Genomic DNA, 18,992 nt, shown 5'->3' on the forward strand with positions numbered 1-18,992 from the left:
GTTTTCTGGCTCAGCTCCCTCTTCACCACGGCTATCCGGTACCTGTCTGCTGCCTCCGGAGACCCACAGCCCAGCCACGCCCTGTAGGCCTCCTTCTTCAGCCTGACGGCTCCTCGAACCTCTGGTGTCCACCAGCGGGTACGGGGGTTGCCACCACGACTGGCACCGGCCACCTTGTGTCCACAGCTAGCAACAGCCGCCTCAACAATCGCAGAGTGGAACAAGGCCCACTAGGAGTCGATGTCCCCCACTGCTCTCGGGACGTGGTCAATGCTCTGACGGAGGTGGGAGTTGACAACATAGCTCCTAGGATCACTAGGGCATTCAAACTCCTCCACCACGATAAGGTGACGGTTCAAGGAAGAGCAATAAAACTGCATCATGATTAAAGTGATACTAGACAGTTTTGGCTTGCCTTTAGCACCCGCTAGTGTCTGTTAAAAACAAAAGTTAAACTCCTCTCCTTGCTGTGCTTTCTCTTTTTAACATCACAATCTAACTGCTGACACGTCTCCTCAGCCTTCATTCATTTCTACAGGAATGATTCATCCCTATGTAATGATTTAAATTACGTGTTATTTAATAAGCCATAAGGCGTAGGATTCCATAGGCAATATGAAATCCACCTTACTGATCTGTGAGGTTATTTAAACCGGACGATTGGATCTTTTTAATGCAGGGATTAGATAACAACTTCGTATTCGTTCAGAGACAACAGAAGAGAGAGAGTCAAGTTTAAAAGTTAAGAATTGTATTACTAACAAATTAAACTAGACTAACTTTAAAACTAAATGTATGGTGTAACTAAAGTGGATGAGACAGTGAATGGATGACGTGTGATGTTAATCAGAACCAGCAAATCTGAAGAAGCGATTTGTTCTGATGGGAACTGAAGGTGATGTCTTCGCATTAAGCTTTGGTTAGCAGGTTCATAGACACATGACACACCATTTGCCGGTCTACCTACACCTAAATCAAACACTTCAGCTGTGTTCATGACCTAAAACATGCAGGAAACGTTCTGGAACCAGACTACAGCACTAGGCACGTCAGCTAAAAATTTATGATTATCTGCAGCGTATGTGTGCTGTCTAGGCATACATCAGATAAAAATATGAAAAAGCTGCAAAGTATGGCTTTAGTCATTTGTGGTCCAAATTCCTTGGCAGCACCTTTTACCCTTGAGAATGAGTTTATTGGGACTAATGTCAAACAGATTTATTCTTATATTTTTCCACACCTTTAAAATAGGAACAAATCAGGCATAAAGGACAGGCTATAATTAAATAACCTAAAAAATCCTATGATTTCGTTGCTTTTTCTTTCCCGATTTATGTACATCCCTGATTCACCCTTTGAGTTCATGAGGTTTTTGATTTCTAATTTACAGATCACATATTTCATCAACAAAAACAGGTCGGGAAATGAGTCAAAACCACTTGGATTGAGGGATTTTCTTGGAGATGGAGAAAGAAAAAGTGAAAACTTGGGGATGGATGGAAACCGGTGCATTTTGTCACAAACGGGTTAAAATCTTAAACAGACGAGTTTAATTCCATCTAAATTATAATTGATAAGAGGGGCTGAGTGAGCTGGTTTATCCCTGCCCATTCGGTACCACGTGGAGGCGGTCGCGCCACCGGTGTCCCTGCGGGTGAATGGACCGACTGTGCTCCCTTTCATAAGCGCTGCTTCCTGCGCGCACTGCCACTCAGCCGGGGGTTCTTCTCGGTTTCAAATCCGTCCAACTCATCCGGACATGGCACGGACCTTGGGACTGCTGGCGGGCTGCTTGGTGCTGGTTCTGCTGCGGGGAGCGGACGGTAACCGTAAAGGCAAGGTGTGGGTTTACTGTGTGGCGATCAAGGAGGAAATGTGGGATTACGCACCGAGTGGAAAAAACCTCATCAACGGCAAAACCATCGCAGAAGACGAGTAAGTGTTCAGATCCAGAGAAGTTAATAGTTTGAAAATGCTTTGAAATAACGAGATTCAGCTGTTGAATTAACCAAGATGAGTTTAGTCTAAGGTGAATGACAGTTTTGGTCCTCATTCTTTCATTTTATCATTGTTCTTTGGTTCCTTTTGATGTTTCATCTGCTGAGAATCTCTCAGAAATAAGGCATCAGCAAATTCTGAGATTAACTCACAACAAGTGGTGCACTTTGGAAAGAAGATAAGGCTTTAGTCTGAGTACTAGTTAACATGCAAACAAGACTTTTTATATCCAAAGTTTACAACTAGTTGGGAAAATAAGAATGGCATCATGCAAAAGGCATTTTTTAAGCAAAACTGGGTGAGAAGCAACTATTAATGCGTTTTGTCACATATTAATGTGAATTAAATACTAGGTTTTATCATCTAATGATGCTATTTTCTTCAATAGTCCTTTTAAATGCAGCTGCTTATCATTACATTTAATGACCATGAAAACTTTGCACATAATTCATTAGCGAGCCATGAAGTTAGCACATTATTTGAGTCAGATAATAAAAGAATTGCATGGCTATTTTTAGACCGTGTTAACCACATAAATCCCTTTTACACTAAATGCACCATTGATCACACAGTGGTGATCAGATCTCTAATAGTGCCATCACTTAAAATGAATCCATCAAGCATTTTTTAAATATCCCTACAGTACATGAATGTTTATGTTTTTGAGATGCCTTCATCTATCGCTCCTCCTTCCTTGTGCTTCCAGCTGGACACGCTGTAGTGAAACTGCATTCGCTGCAGCTTCAGTAACTGCTTATTACCCTTCAAAACGTGCAATCACAACAATCACACATCCAGTTGTTACAGGGATGCAGCCAGATGCAGTTTGTGATGCAGGATTACACCTGTTTCTATTTAACCTCTGACCCTAATTTATTAAATTTAGACTTATACAAATGACATCATTTATTATTATTGAACTTTTGTGAAATCTAAGTATAATCCCATTTTGTACCATGTTAACACAAATTTTTAACCCCAATTTTGACTTCTTATACATTCTCTACTAATCCCACCCTTTATCATTTTTATTCATCCCAGGCATGCAAAGGTTTACCTGGAGAACGGACCTCACCGTATCGGTCGGGTCTATAAGAAGGCTATGTACCGAGAATATACAGACTGTTCCTACAGAACCCAGGCTGCCCGGCCAGAATGGTTGGGCTTTCTGGGGCCTATATTACGAGCAGAGGTCCATGACACCATCATCATCCACATGAAGAACTTTGGGTCACAGAACTATTCCATGCACCCCCATGGGGTTTTCTACCGGAAGACTGCAGAAGGTAAAGTGTACGGATGGACAATATATCGGTATCATTATCGGTATCGGCTGATGTTAGTCATTTTTGTAACATATCAGTATCGGTGCGATAAATAAAACTGGGCCGATATTAACAACCGATATTTTTTCCATCTTGGTTCCATTTGTTTATCTGTTTCAGATGGTGAAGGGGGTGATGTGTGATTGTTTAGCCATGTGACAGCATCTCAGAAGTGTAAATGTGTGTGGTGTTTGTACATAATAATGTAAATTCAGCTTTAATAATTTTCATTTTATACAAAATAGCTGATTTCAGAAGCATTAATGTCAGTATATCAGTTATCGGCCATAATAGTGATCTCATTTATGGGAAATCGGTATCGGACCAAAAATTTCATTTTGGGGAATCTTTAGTAAAAGGGTCATTAGGAATATGTTATATATGGATCATGGGTGTTTAGGTTCAGGCTTTAACGCTTCCCATAACAAGGACAAACACTAGTTTCCTCTTATATTTACTTCTTGCAAGTCTTTATAGCAGCATGCAATCATGCAATATGACTGGTGTGGTCACTTTAAATAACAGAAAGCAGCAAAATCATTAGAGGTTGAGTGTTTGATTAAATAAATGTAGATTTTTGATGCACAAATCTGAGAATGACAAACATAATTCTCTCAGTTTTTGCATCTGCTAGACTCTCCTGCATGCTTACCTTATTCCAGCCGCAGTCCAACCCAATCCAGTTTATCTCAATAGCACTTTTAAAAATGGCATGGAAGCTGACCAAAGAGCTCAACAGGTGAACAATGAAAACAGAATACGTGAAAATAATGCAATACAAATGAGAAAATAAACACAGCAAATTAATGAAAATCAGCAATAAAATAATGGGGTTTCAAGGCTGCGTTAGAACGGGCTAACAAAGAGGCCTGACTCACATGAAGTGGAAGTTCATTCCAAAGTTTTGAGGTGGCAAATGAGAAAGCCAGCACTCCTCTGGTCTTCTATTGTATATTAGGAACGCACAATGTTAGAACCTTAAAAAGCAAGTCACCCCCAAATCAACTTTTTTTTTCTGATAAACTATAAATGTGTGTCTAATCATGCTGCAGACACGTGTAGTCAATAGTTTTGCACTTTGGTGGATTTTAGTTAAAATTTTAATTTTTATTGCCTAAAACTGTCAGTGTTGTGCCATTGTCAGGTAAGAACTCTGCACTGCATTTGAATTTAAATTTGCCATTGCGATTGGCTAAGAGATACCCTAGACCAGGGATTCCCAAAGTGTGGTGCGCGCACCCCTGGGGGTGCGCGAGCTGCCGCTAGGGGGTGCGCGAGGTGAAAAGTGTAATGGCTGCGGAGCTCAGAGAAGTCTGTCATATGTCACCATTAGCGTAGAAACTCATTTGTGGGTGGGCCAAAGAAAAAGTAAGTGGGCACAATAAATGTAATTGAAAACAAGTATACTTTTGCGCGCGCGTGCGTGTCCTCCACATGTGCCCTAGCTTCATAATAACAATGCGCCGAGCTTCAGCCCTCTGGCCTGCGCACGCCGATATGTTCCGTATTTGATCATTTTTAACGGTGTTGGAGAAATCTGAAGGTGGTGAGTCATTCTGGCCAATTGTAATTAACACCCTGTCTCATGCAGGTGTTCTGACATTGTAAACCTCACACACAGAACATTGTGGATGTAACAAAATAACAAGAAATGATTCCCATTCAGGCTATTGACAGCGCGCTGACGATCTGAAGTTCAGAGTGCGTCTGTCAGAGGTCAGACGCGTTCCGGCTGAACCACGGCTCACAGGTGCACAAGTGAGCACATCTGGGCTGGGCAGAAGTCATTTTACAACATTGGTTTAAATAGCGCGAGACGCGGTGACTGGAGCGGCTGTGCCGCGCGCGCGTGCGCGCGCACACACACACAGATTCAATAAGCGCACACGCTGCTTTAACTCCGGCGCGCCGTCAGACTGAAGGCAGAAATGAATGCTGCCTCCACCACGATAAAAACTTTTAAGAGGTTATTTTTCATTCAAGGTCAAATTAAGATATTAGCTTCTGGGATGAGTCGGGTCCGCTCCAGCCAGTGACTCCTCATGAACCTGACCACATCTCATGTTACTGCAGCATTTGTTACTCCAGTCAGCGTGGCAGCGGATCGCAGATTCAGCCACACCATAAAACAGCAATAAGTCGGTCTGAGGTAAAAGTGAACATCATGGCTATATCTTGTCCCCTATTGACATTTGATTACACACAAGTAGGTGATCAGGTCAGGTTTACGCAGAGCAGAAGGAAGGAGCGCGCTCTGGCCGCACAGGTTAAACGTTCCTACTTTAAGAAAACCGTTAAATTGCATTGTTTATGTGCTACCTGGGCACTCTAAATATTTATTTAAAATGAAATCAAAGGAAATTGTAATGGTATCGAATGTTTATTAATTAGTATTTAAAAAATGAAAGTGATGGGGAAATTTTTATAACCCTGCCTGTTTAGCTTGACATCTGATATATATATATATATATATATATATATATATATATATATATATATATATATGGGGGGGCGTCGACATGGTCGGGGCATAGAAGGGGGTGCGCGGCTAAATAAGTTTGGGAACCTTTGTCTAGGGCAGTGGTTCCCAAACTTATTTAGCCGCGCACCCCCTTCTATGTCCTGACCATGTCGACGCACACCCCAGCCCCACATCAGGGCATGGCTATATATATATATATATATATAGCTGAAAGGTAGTTGTTAAAAATATTAGAAACATTCAACGTTTTTACTTTTTTGTTTATAAAGTTATTTATAAAATGGTATTTGATTATTTTTATTATAAATTTAACAATACTTAGTCAATATTGCCAAATAGCTTGGAAATTTCCAGTAAATTACCCAAAATGTCTATGTGGCCCCTCCAATGTGACAGATCCCTGCTGCTTCTGAGAAAACCAACTTACATATTTACTTGCTGTTTCACCGCCGTGCTAAATGTGGAATGTCCGGTCACAAATTCATTTTGCGTGTTTGGAGTCTGCAGCTCAAACCCAAACTCCCCATTTCTCGTCAGAAACATTCAGATCTATTTCAGAAAATCCACTTTATTGATTCTTACGCTTCTGGGAACGTCTACAGAACATATCAATCACGTAAGAGCAGAAAAGGGAGGGGAAAGATGTAGGAACAGAAGAAGAGAAGACAAGAAAAGCTATTAAATTAGCTGATTCTTTATAAGCTTTGTCATGTGGAAAACAAGAAAATGAGTCAAAAAGGATCAAGACAAAATTTAACAAATACAAGGCCTTTGAAAGCTTTCAGAATTATTTGCATTTATGCAGTTCAAGCACAGGATCTCTAGAAATGAAGAGAAATAATCCAAATTTTGTCTCTTTACAGATGACTTGCTGTGCTGCTCAGGGTTTAAAAGCCAAAAATGCAACAAACAAATGAGTGGAATTAGAAGAAATGTTGAGAAAAATGTGTGAAAAATGTCTTCAGACTTCTGGAAAGACAAAAGAGCATAGAGATGAATAAAAAAGATTAAAATTGATGAAATTATCTGGATTTAAATCCCCTTTAAAAAGCCTTTGGAGTGCAAAAATTTACCTTTGAAAAAGTGATGCAAATAAGGTGTCAAAACATCGGCTGAGAAATGTTTGAATTCATATAAAATATGATTTATCTATGCTGCAAAAATAGGTTTTTCATCTAATTTGCACCAACTTAAAGACCGATGTTACATGAATAGTAAGATCTTTGTTCTGTCAGTGTTAAAATAACAAAAGATGAACATTTTCCAAAGAACGGAAGCAAGAATATTCTTGCTAGCATATAGTGAGAGTTGGGCATGGAAATTTAAACTTAATAAGAAACTAAATTATCCAGCACTAATGTTATTTTTTGGTCTGTCAGGAGCTCTTTATCCAGATCGGACACAGGAGAGTTCCAAAATGGATGACCACGTACCTCCAGGAGGATCATACACTTACCGCTGGGAGGTCAAACCAGAACACGGCCCCACGGACGACGATCCCGACTGTATAACCTGGATCTACCACTCCCACGTAAACACGGCAAGAGACACTTACTCAGGACTTGTCGGACCACTTATCACCTGCAAAGAAGGTACGCCCACGCATTTCACTTCAAAAAAGATTAAATGCACCTTTTACTGTGTTTTTGTATTTCTCTGTGCTTACAGGAACCTTGAGGAAATCTAATAAAAATAATCCAGAAGAGTCAGTTCGCTATGATGTGGATCAGTATTTCTACCTTCTGTTCACCGTGGTGGACGAAAACCAGAGCTGGTATATAGACGACAACGTGAAACTCTGCACTGATCCAGGAGGGGTCGATGTGAATGATCCAGGCTTCCGGGAGTCAAACATGATGCATTGTAACAACTTTTTACATTTCTTTCTGACTTTGTTTTCTCATAAATAATCATTCCCAATCCACTGATAGAAGATTAGTGTTTAAAACAAATGGTTTCCATGTTTTTACTCTCGAAAATTGTCCTCCCCTTTGTCAACAGCTATTAATGGGTACATGTACGGTAATCTGCCTGGACTGAAGATCTGCCAGCACCGTGCGGTGGCCTGTCATATGGCTGGACTTGGTAATGAGGTGGATATTCACAGCATTTCTTACCAAGGGAACACGCTTATGGACCGCGGCCACCGCTGCGACACCGTGAGCCTGTTTCCAGCCACCTTCATTACAGCCAAGATGATCCCAAGGGGGAAAGGAAAGTGGCTCTTGAGCTGCCAGGTTAATGACCACTTTCTAGGTATGATATCTGACCTTTGGCTTGTGCATCAGCTCTGACCTTTGGCTTTGGCTAGCTATGCTTTGTGTTACGAGTGCTCCCACAGCGGGAGCTCCACTAGCCTGGATGAGCATTTTAACAGGCTCTAAAGTCCATTGAGCCCTTCGCTGAATGAGACATACTTGTTCAACAGGAGTACCAGTAATTCTCACTCATCAGTTACATAAGTGATGTCATTATTTTGGCGTTCTGTAGAATTTACTTAGTAAATCAAACTGCTGACAGTTATTTATATTCTGGATGTCCTCGCATAGCTTCTCAAGGAAAACAAGTATAGAGTGTGGGAAGTGTAAATTTTTTGCGGAAAAGATTATTTTACAGTTAGCACACTTTCATCACATTTAGATTGAAAATTGCCTAAAGACTGTCATATAACAGAATGTTTACACTTCACACTTTTTTAGCAAATCTAAATGGTTAATGTAAATCTCATTTTTGTGTACATCTAATTTTTTTATTTATTGTTTTTTGCTTAAATCTAATTGTTAAAGCAACACTAAATTATACTAGAGATCTAGGCCATCAGCTGCCGAAGCAAAATTATTTTGTTCTGCACGTCGATCTAGCCACGCTCCATTGGGACTTCAGCAGGTCTACCATTAGCCTGAGCAGTATTGTGTTATGCTAATCACAGCGCTCTATTTGTTGGCGTGATGATGTGACGGAGCAGAACAAAATAGCGATAGCTTATTTGAAATGGCTTTGGCATCAACTTTGGACTATTTAGACTTGGGCTTTTCTTTGAGTCAAGAGCAGATACAGGTCCTTAAGTTCTTTATTTTGAAAAAGGATGTATGTGTGTCTTCTTTAATGGTGTAATGTGGACTGCCTGGTTGGCTGACATCTGTAGAGGTGAGTATGCCACGTTGTTTATTGTCCAATAGCATGTGGAGACAGGTTAAAAGACAACCGTAGATCCCGCCCACGGCAGAACTCTCCCTATTGCTCTTGGATAGAATATATATTCACATAAATAGGATGGCTTGCCAAGCTAACACTAAATACATGTTCTAATTCTCCTTTCTACTGGTGGAAAGCAGAATTACAACTGTTGTACACAACCCTGCGGCAGCTGAGCTAACGCTAACACGAGCTAACTGAAGTTTATGGCTGTAGGGAAGATCCACTGAAACCAGCTTAAAAATAGCTTAAAGTGTTAGAAATCTTTTGAGATGCTTTAAATCAAATGTAAATGTTAAATTTTAATCTATATGTTAAATGTTTAGTCTAAACCTAAATGTTAAATCTAAATGTTATTTAGAGATTTTGATTTAACATTTTTAGGCTATTTCCCATGTGATGATCACATGCCAACTGTAACAAAAGTAAGCTAAATATTAAAAAACAACATGTGCAATATTTTTTTTCCACAAACATTACATTTGGTGTCCTGTAGTTGAGCCTATAAACAAACCCTTTTCTTTGTGTAAGTGTCTTTTTTTTATTTTTCAGCTGGGATGCAGGCCCTTTATCATGTGGTGTCATGTGGAACTAAGCCCAGCTCCACTTCAAAATTTGGCATAGAGAGGCATTACTACCTGGCAGCAGAGACAATCCTGTGGAACTATGCTCCAACAGGAAAAAATTTGATCAGCAATACATCTCTCACTGAGCCGGGCAGGTGGGTAAACAATGGTATGCTCCGGCAACATCATTGCTGTTGCTCTCCAAAAGGTGCTGATTGACACTGGCAATGGCTACAACTGAGTCAGTTTCACATTAAGCATTGGTTCCCAAGATAGGGTTTGCCCCTGAAACACCAAGTGTGAGGTCCCAACATGATTACTGAAAATCTAATCAGTAAAATACTTTCCTCTCTTTCCTCTCATAGCACATCCGAATTGTATTTCGGCAGAAGCAATGGAAGAATTGGAGCCAGATATTATAAAACGAAGTTTGTACAGTACACAGATGCCACCTTCACCACTAAAAAACCGACAACTCATTATGACAGACATTTAGGACTCATGGGTAAGTCTTCTGTTTTCCACCAAAGGCCTAGTTAAATGTCAACCATCTTGTCTTTTTTCTATCATACGTCAACCTTTAGCTTTTTCTCCATGTTTTTTCAGGTCCAGTGTTGAGGTGCGAGGTAGGAGACTTTCTCCTGGTGACGTTGTGGAACAAGGCAGACCACAATGTCAGTATGCATCCTCATGGACTTCACTATAAAAAACACTTCCAGGGAACCGACTATGAAGATGGTGAGGGATGAATCAGTTACTTCAGTAAAGACACTCAAAAACATGAGGAGTCATTTTTTGGGATGCTGTAATTTTCCATGAATATTTATCTGAAAAACACTGAAAGATTCATTCAGAACACAGACTAATGGAGAAACTACTGATGAACTGTAGGTTTTTGTTCCATGTTTTCCCATGAGAAGGCAGACTTGGGCAAGAATGTCTTTATTTACCAAAAAAAGAAAATTATGAATTAAAAAAATAATGATTCTGTGTAGATGTGGATCATCTCAGATCTGATTTGTTTCTCCTTTTGTCTTTTTCTTCATAGGAACTAACCATCCAGGAGCCCATGTCCATCCAGGATCTGAATTCACCTACAAATGGCGAGTTCTGGAAGGCCCCTCTTCATCCGATCCGGATTGTATTCCCTACATGTACTACTCAGCCTCTGATCCCGTCATGGACACCAGCTCTGGGTTATGTGGGCCTATGCTTGTGTGCAAACCCAATGTTCTGGGAAAGAATGGACACCAGGTCTAACATGCATTCTCATCCGTGCAGAAAATTCACATTTAAGAAACTTGAATGCACATGAACTTTCTTCCTAAACTTAAGTCTGTGATTGTTTTAGAACGGATGCCTGAAGTACCTTTAGATTTGTGTCAAATGTAAACAAAATCTAAACATCCTGACTCTGTGTGCTTATTGTTTTACAGAAGCGCGTGGATAAGGAGTTCTTCCTCCTTTTTTCAATCATCGATGAAAACTTGAGCTGGTATTTGAACAAGAACATTGAAAGATTTGGCAGCAGTGAAACAAATAAGCAAGATCCAGACTTCTTGGAGAGCAACAGAAAGCACGGTAACAACATCTACCATAACATGCTGAGTTTTGAGTAATTTGGTAAAGATTGGTGCTTCTAGACTGTATTTTGACAATCAAAAGGAATTATTCTGATTTTTTTATTTTTTATTTTTTTGTTTATTTTAGCTGTTAACGGTCGCCTGTACGGGAACCTATTTGGACTGGGGATGTGTTCCGGAGACAATGTTGTGTGGTACGCCTTTGGAATGGGCTCGGAAACAGACATGCATGGTATCTTTTTTGAGGAAAACACGGTTAAGATGTTCAACAACACCCGGGACACGGTCACCTTGTTTCCTCATATGTCTTCGACTTTCGTCATGCATCCAAACAACCCTGGTTAGTCGCATCACTTGTTATGTTCAAACGCACATTTTCGGCAGGTCTGCAAGACTGATGAACTTTAAATAAGATTATCTTCTCATAACAAAACATAACTCCTGCTGAAATTGTACAGTGACAGGATTTGTGAAGAATTTTTTATTTTTATTTCAACAAACAACAGGAAATGTGAAAATGGTTTCCTCTAATTGTTTTTAATTCCCACATATATATATCTGTGTGATTCCATACATGGAACATGCAATATTAGCTTTTAAAAGCAGTCTAACCGTGTATTAATAAGAGCAAAGTGACACAAATTAAAATGATACCTTGCAACTTTCTCATATTTTTAAATAATTCTCTTAAGCCATTATGTGCTAAACGACCCTTTACAGAGTTAATGAAATGTCACTCAGACCCCTACCACCTGCTGTGGTCAGAATACCGCATTTGCAACTTCAGAGTGCTGGTCATGACTGATAAAACATTGAGCTGACATACCTGGCACTGCAGTCTACTTTCAGCAGGTTTCCTCCATGTTTTAGATCATGAACACAGTTGATCTGTTAATTTAGTGTTTAATCACTCCTGTAGACCCTAATGAAGGCTGGGGAGACATCTCAGCTGTTAGATTAAGGTGTTAAAACAACAAACGTTCAGCAAGGAGAAAAGTTTCACTTTTGCTTTGACCACAAATAATAATAATGGACAGTAGGGGGTACTAAAAGCAAGTTAAACTGCTAAGTGTGCCTTTAATTATTTTGCAAAAGCACTTAGGTATAATGCCCTGTCTGGACATTTAATCTGTTTTGATCACTAAGAATGTTTTTTATTAACTAATGAATTCAAAATGTTGGTCAGGCAGCCACACAATGAACTTGTTTTTTAAAACAATCAGAAAAATGACAGTTTTGGGCTTTCTTTGTCAGTTTACTTGGAGGCCATTGTTCATGCTCACACATTACTCTATGAACTCTTGATGATTAAGAATTCTTCATTTAAAAATGACAAAAGAATAACAATTTTTAAATTATTATTTTCAAACCACAAAACCATGATTTGTTAAAATATGATGCAAATATTTTAAAAACAGCTACTAGTTACATACTAATTATAAACTGCACCATAAGTGTCCAGATAGAGTATTAGGATTTGTACCTTCACCAAAAACCTGCCATATCCAATCCTATACATTTCTACTGCCCTCTAGTGGAGGATCTACAGGTGGCAAGTGTCAATTTTATTTCTTTATTGATGTAATAATAATAAAAAAATTATAATTCAGACAATAAACTGCACATTAAGGCTTCTTCAGAAATCTCCTCATTGCTCTCTGATAGGTGTGTATGGTGTGGAATGCAGGACAACAGACCACTATGAAGCAGGCATGAGGCAGCTATACAGGGTGAGGTTTTGTCCAGGAAAATCAAAGAAGCAAAAACACAAAGAGCCAACCAAGGTGGTGCAGTATTTTATCAGTGCTGAAGAGCAGGAATGGGACTACTCACCTTCAAGAAAATGGGAGCTGGAATTTTTCCAAACCTCCGAAGCCAACAGGTGAGTAAAGACAACAGGGGGAGTATGTGCTTGGGTTTTATAACCAGAGCCTGCAGTTAGTGGTATAACTTATGTATGTTAACGGAAGCAAATTGACATGTCTCCCAGTCCAGGTAACACATTTGTGGGTAAAGGGCCGGACCGGATTGGATCCCGCTATAAGAAGGCAGTGTATAGGGAATACACCGATGAAACCTTCAGCGTTCGAAAGAATCGGCAGCCACACGAGCAACATTTGGGGATTCTGGGTAAGATTAGTTGCTCTTTCTTGTGTTTCTTTATTTTTTCTAAAACAAATTCAAAGACTGTGGATGACACAGATGATCCCTCCCTTCAGGTCCGCGTATCTACGCAATGGTCGGAGAGCGGGTTGTGATAACATTTAAGAACAAAGCAAGTCGGCCATATTCTCTTAACCTGAATGGACTTAAGGCCAGTGGTTCACATGTTGCTGTCCAACCTGGTGAGAATCTCTTGAATATATTTTAAAGTCCAAAATTAGGTTATTCATTAAAGCACAAGGGTTGGTAATTATTGTGTGGGTTTATTGGCTTTAGGTAATATTCTTGAGCTGACGTGGGATATTCCTGAAAGTTCCGGACCTGGGCCTGATGATCTCAACTGCATTGTCAGTTTCTACCATTCTACTGTTAACTACCCTAAAGTACGTCTGTCCTTCACACTGTCTCACTCACAGAACTCCTTTGCAGTAGGGCTGGGTGATACGGCCTTGAATCAATATCCTGATTTATTGAGCAGGTCACCTCGATTACCTTAAATGGACAATACTCGTACACAGGGACGTCTCTGGCATGATAAGTTAGGTGGGGCACAACAACTCAGCAGCGTGTGAGCAGGTGCACACACAACCACACACAATAGCACATGCGCACAATAGCACATGCGCACAATGATTTATGTGTTTAATGAGCCACATACAGTAGCAAAAGCAATATAACACAGCATTACAAAAAAGCTGGGGGAGGCCGAGCTCCAATTGTAGCAATGAGGGCGCTCCCGTGGCCACAAAAGGCTGTGACTGCTTTCCCGTAGCTACGAGAACAGCCAAAGGCTATAGCTATTAATTGTTATGACAGCACCCACTGCCTGGACAGACTCCTTTACATTAAAGGTTTTGTGATAGGTCAACACGTAACTGAGAAGCATTGTTTTGGCAGTTTATAAGTACAGTAATTGAAAAATGTGTTCATATTTGAATCTTTGTTCAGATTTGATGTTTAACAAATGTCTTTGGTGTACTTTGAACTCATGCGTCATCATATTACGCTAACGTGGCTGTGCAGTGCTCTGCCCGTACCACAGTTGCTGTGGTCCTAGCAGCCAACTGCTATGCTCATAGCACATTGGCTGTGCTCGTAGTTATAGCCACCGTGGCCGTGGTTATAACCACCGTGGCCGTGGTTATAACCACCGTGGCCGTGGTTATAACCACCGTGGCCGTGGTTATAGCCACCGTGGCCGTGGTTATAACCACCGTGGCCGTGGTTATAACCACCGTGGCCGGCCGTGGTTATAGCCACCGTGGCCGTGGTTATAACCACCGTGGCCGTGGTTATAACCACCGTGGCCGGCCGTGGTTATAGCCACTGTGGCCGTGGTTGTATCCACCGTGGCTTTGGTTATACCCACCATGGCTGTGGTTATAGCCATCATGGCACCTAGTCACCTAACTCCACCCAATCCGGTCCGTAGCACAGCATTTTAAAGGGACATGAACATTGCCAACCTACACATATCATTTAATTTTTTTATTACCAAATCTATCGACATGGGCACAATGATGCTGACCACCTCTACTTCACAGCAACACTTATAAACCTGAATAGCAGCTGAAGCTCTTTTAACAAAACACATTTTTGTGTTATTGTTTAGGACTTGTACAGCGGGCTTATTGGACCGCTGATCATATGCAGATGTGGCACCCTGAGTGAAAACCAGGGGTCCAACAGATACAGGAAGGATGTGGACAAGGACTTTGCTCTGCTCTTTATGATCTTTGATGAAAACCAGTCCTGGTACCTGGATGACAACATTCGAACATACCTCGGTGTTGACCCCACCACCTTTGACAAGGGGCCTGGCTTTCATGAGAGTAACATGATGCATGGTAAGGTGGAGTTATCAGTGCAAGAAGAAAATGTTTTTGTAAGAGGAAACTACTGGCGCTTTTAGAGGGGAATACATGTTTAATGTAGGGATGTCTGTTATTGGCATTAAAATGTAATGTCGAAAATAATCAGTATCGGTTTTACATACCATACTCTTCAGCTACTTTTCCTCGCACTCAAAATGCCAAAATAAAGCAGATCACAGGTAAAGTTTAAGATTATTTGGAACAGATGGCTTAACTTAATTCAAGTGGTTGTCATATTTTGCAAAATTAATGTTTAAAGTTTAAGTTTACAAGGTAGGAGGTACAAAATGTTGTTAAATTAAAACAATTTAGTTTTTGTATGTTTTGTTATTGGTATTGGTTCATATCAATATCAGAAATTGATGGTTAGACTATTTCGGTCTATCGGTTATCTGTAAAAAGGCTGAAATTGAACATCCCTATGTGCAAATAATTATAAGAACCTGAATGAAAACGTTGAGGAATTTGTAAAACTAAAAATGAAACTTCCAGTACATTTATCATGAAAAATAAAACTTAAACATTTAAATGTGATCAAAAAACACAAAAAAAGATAATTTTAGTAAAAATGTAATAAGTACATTCTCTTCACGATCATGTCTTCATTGCTTTTAACATCTAATTGATTGATAATGTGTGTTTATGACAGGAATTAATGGTCGAGTGTACGGAAACCTTCGTGGACTGGTGATGAGGCGGGGCCAGAGGGTCAGCTGGCATCTCATGGCCATGGGAAACTTCATCGACGTGCACACTGCCCACTACCACGCGGAGACTTTCACCTACAAGGTTTGTTTGGTTTAAAAACCAAGATTTTCTCAACTCCTCACATTTCCTCTTTGTGGTTCTGACTGTGTTTCCTCTGTGTGTCAGATTGATACCACGCACAGGGGAGATGTCTACGATCTTTTCGCTGGGTCTACCCAGGAAATGGAGATGGTGGCTGGAAACGCGGGGACGTGGTTGCTTCATTGCCACGTGGACGATCACTTGTTCGCTGGCATGGATACCACCTATACCATCTTAGGTAAGCGTGGAAAGCATGGTGTGTGTGTGTGTGTGTGTCTCACAATGAAACATGAACTCCTTTAAAGCTGGTTTTATTAGGTTCCTCTGACATCTTGCTTTTATGCTTTTTCCCTTATTTACAGAGAAATCCACAACAGGTAACATAAAATCTAATTTTTGTAGAAAACTACTGTAATTGTTTAACACCTCATATACGTGTGTTTAATTATTTCGACAACATCGTTTCAGATGATGGCATCATTTAAAAGTCTTGATTGCATTCGCCTAGCAAGAAAACACACAGAGCCAGACTTCAAACTAAGTTTATAAGTAATATGTTTTAGATTATTAAGTATTTTTAGTTTTGTGTTTGTTTCGGAACTAATCACGTCAAACCATCATTCATAGAAACCTGCAGAAGTCTGACACAAGTGACAGAAAACAATAAACTACTCTTTTAGGGCCGTTATTACAGTCACAGATCAGGGTTTCTAGCACAAGGTTAAAGGTCAGGCTTTTTTTTCCTCTGGACTGCAAATCAAGAGGAATGTTTTTGTAAATGTTATCTGCCTGTTTTGCTTAGTTGGTGTTGGGCAAGGGACATTTTGTCATCTGAGTCAAACGAGTGCCTGCAGACGGACAGACTCACTTTTATTTTGTTATAAAAACAATAATTTTGTGCCTAAAATGATCAGAACATTTAGCCATAACACCAATTCTGATTTTGTTTTTCTTGTGTTTTCTTCCCAGGAGCAGGGTCTGAAAATAAATCTTCCTTTAAGACTCTGATGTTCGGTCTCATTGCAGCTAAACTGCACCACTAATAACACGGATGCTGGATTGTACGTGTGAAATCACAACGGTGCTTCTTGATGCACTACTACAAAAATGCAGGGATAGTTTTTACACATATGTTTGCTGGATGTTATTTATGTGAACAATCAAACAATAGTTTCCTCAAATGACGGCTGCTGCTGTTTTAGTCTGATTTTACTCCCCAGAACAAAAAGAAGCTTTATGTATCAATGTTTTGTCTTGGTAGATGTTTTAAATTATATTTGGACTAAACAATGACGTTGTGTGAATAAATTATGTATTTTTTTGGGAATGATTTCTCACTGTGAAGACATCTTGTAAGTTTTACTTGTCACCACAAGGGGGCGATCTGTCAACTAGAAAATAAATAAGCTGGCACAAAAGCAAATAACTGATTTTGTTGTTTATCCGGTGGTTTTAAATACACTTAAATGAATACAAACTTGAAAATAACGCATACTGATTTAAAAGCCTCATGACCTGATATTTCTTTAAAAAATACAGTAGAAATAACATTATCTATGAAATATATTTCTTTTTTAGCTTTCAAAATGTGCAGTTAAGGACCATCCATATACTGGATATTATGTTTTATGTAACCATGGAAGTAAAGTCCTGCAGACAAACTTGCATTTAAAAAAATACATTTTTATCAGGAAAATTTGAATGTTTTTCATATATTTTTATGTAAATGTAAGATGCTTCTGCTGAAACTGACTGGGAAAATGTGTAAAATTACTTATGTATGTCTACTTATGTATCTTACGCATGCAAAATAAAAGGCTGACTGCTTTGTTTGAATTTGGATGCATTTCAATATTTCAAATATTTGATCCTCACTTTTATTCTGAGTAATAATTTCCTTGATTTCAAATCAAAAAAATTTAGACTTTCTGTTTATTAACCAACTTATTTATTTATTTTTATACCTTTTCTGGTTTTGAATTTATCATTTTGAACGTGACTAAATTTATAATCAAATATGTAGAAGCCGGATTTTAAACCTCCTACCTGAATAAATGAACTTATTTCACTTCACAACTGAATAGATCATTTAGGAGGAAGTGATAATGTTTCAAATAAAACCGTTCACAGCTGATTACCTGCATTTACCTGTGTTTGATGAGTTTGTAGCGAGACAATGACGAACCAGCCCTCAGGCACTTAGACTTATCTGAGCGGTCCTCTGTCCCGTCTGCACAAATGGATTCCCCGAATTTCAAATCAGAGCAGATAGGGAGTGTTTTTTTAACCCTTTATCTGAGAATTTGACCTCAGAAACACTTAAATTAGTCTTTCAGTGTTAGTTTGGCCCCTGTTGTTCATTCGCTGATTGACTCGCGTAACGATTGCAGCCGAGCCAGAGTCCACGGGAAAAACATGAGTTTTAAACTGAAAAACAAGTTTTTGTTGGACACTTTGAAATCAGACTTTTAAATAGAATAGAATAGAATAACATTTATTGACCCCACAGTGGGGAAATTCACTTGTTAAGGCAGCACATACATAAAGGCATTAGGATATTGTAACATTCAGCTCTAAAGAAATGAAAAAAATAAATAGTAGAAATTATTTTATACCTTAATGATAACTTTGAATAATCTAAAATATACTAAAAATCTACTTATGCACAGTAGAATTGTTTAAACTTTCCAGGAAGTCACAAAACACTATTTTATCACATAAATTTGGCTTGTGGGATTGTTAAAGCCTGCGCCAGATGTTGAGAAACGACTGCATGACATTTTAAAAGAAACATCTTGAAGGATCAAACCAAAATGAAATCAACAGCGATTTTAAACTCTGGTAACCTGAGCTGAAAATGCTTCACTCAAGTCAGATTTAAATGGGATCTGCCGGAGTAAACAGAATGTGGCAAACATCTGTAAACACCTCAAATAACAGCTGGAGCTGCGTCAATGCTTCGCTATGCTCTCCTGTTCCATCGATACATGGAATCGATCCACAAAACAACAGCTGAT

At 39.4% G+C, this 18,992-nt stretch overlaps 1 protein-coding gene across 1 annotated transcript; it reads left to right on the forward strand.

Annotated features, from left to right (window-relative positions):
- Window positions 1-1,635: 1,635 nt before the first annotated feature.
- On the forward strand, window positions 1,636-17,811 carry LOC107386991 (ferroxidase HEPHL1). Its single transcript, XM_015961713.3, has 20 exons — window positions 1,636-1,935; window positions 3,040-3,284; window positions 7,185-7,397; window positions 7,474-7,668; window positions 7,807-8,061; window positions 9,553-9,721; window positions 9,932-10,071; window positions 10,173-10,304; window positions 10,615-10,820; window positions 11,003-11,147; window positions 11,277-11,489; window positions 12,815-13,031; window positions 13,140-13,279; window positions 13,369-13,494; window positions 13,589-13,695; window positions 14,925-15,159; window positions 15,836-15,975; window positions 16,060-16,213; window positions 16,338-16,352; window positions 16,945-17,811. The coding sequence occupies exons 1-20, from the start codon at window positions 1,760-1,762 to the stop codon at window positions 17,016-17,018; spliced, it is 3,297 nt and encodes a 1,098-aa protein (XP_015817199.3). The 5' UTR covers window positions 1,636-1,759; the 3' UTR covers window positions 17,019-17,811.
- Window positions 17,812-18,992: the final 1,181 nt, after the last annotated feature.

Source organism: Nothobranchius furzeri, chromosome 10 (assembly GCF_043380555.1).
Source record: "Nothobranchius furzeri strain GRZ-AD chromosome 10, NfurGRZ-RIMD1, whole genome shotgun sequence".
Taxonomy (NCBI): domain Eukaryota; kingdom Metazoa; phylum Chordata; class Actinopteri; order Cyprinodontiformes; family Nothobranchiidae; genus Nothobranchius; species Nothobranchius furzeri.

Coding starts and splice junctions, on each gene's coding strand:
- LOC107386991 (XM_015961713.3), top strand. CDS start 1,760: ATGGCACGGACCTTGGGACTGCTGGCGGGCTGCTTGGTGCTGGTTCTG. Junction 3,285..7,184: donor CTACCGGAAGACTGCAGAAG/GTAAAGTGTACG, acceptor TTGGTCTGTCAG/GAGCTCTTTATCCAGATCGG. Junction 11,148..11,276: donor GGAGAGCAACAGAAAGCACG/GTAACAACATCT, acceptor TGTTTATTTTAG/CTGTTAACGGTCGCCTGTAC.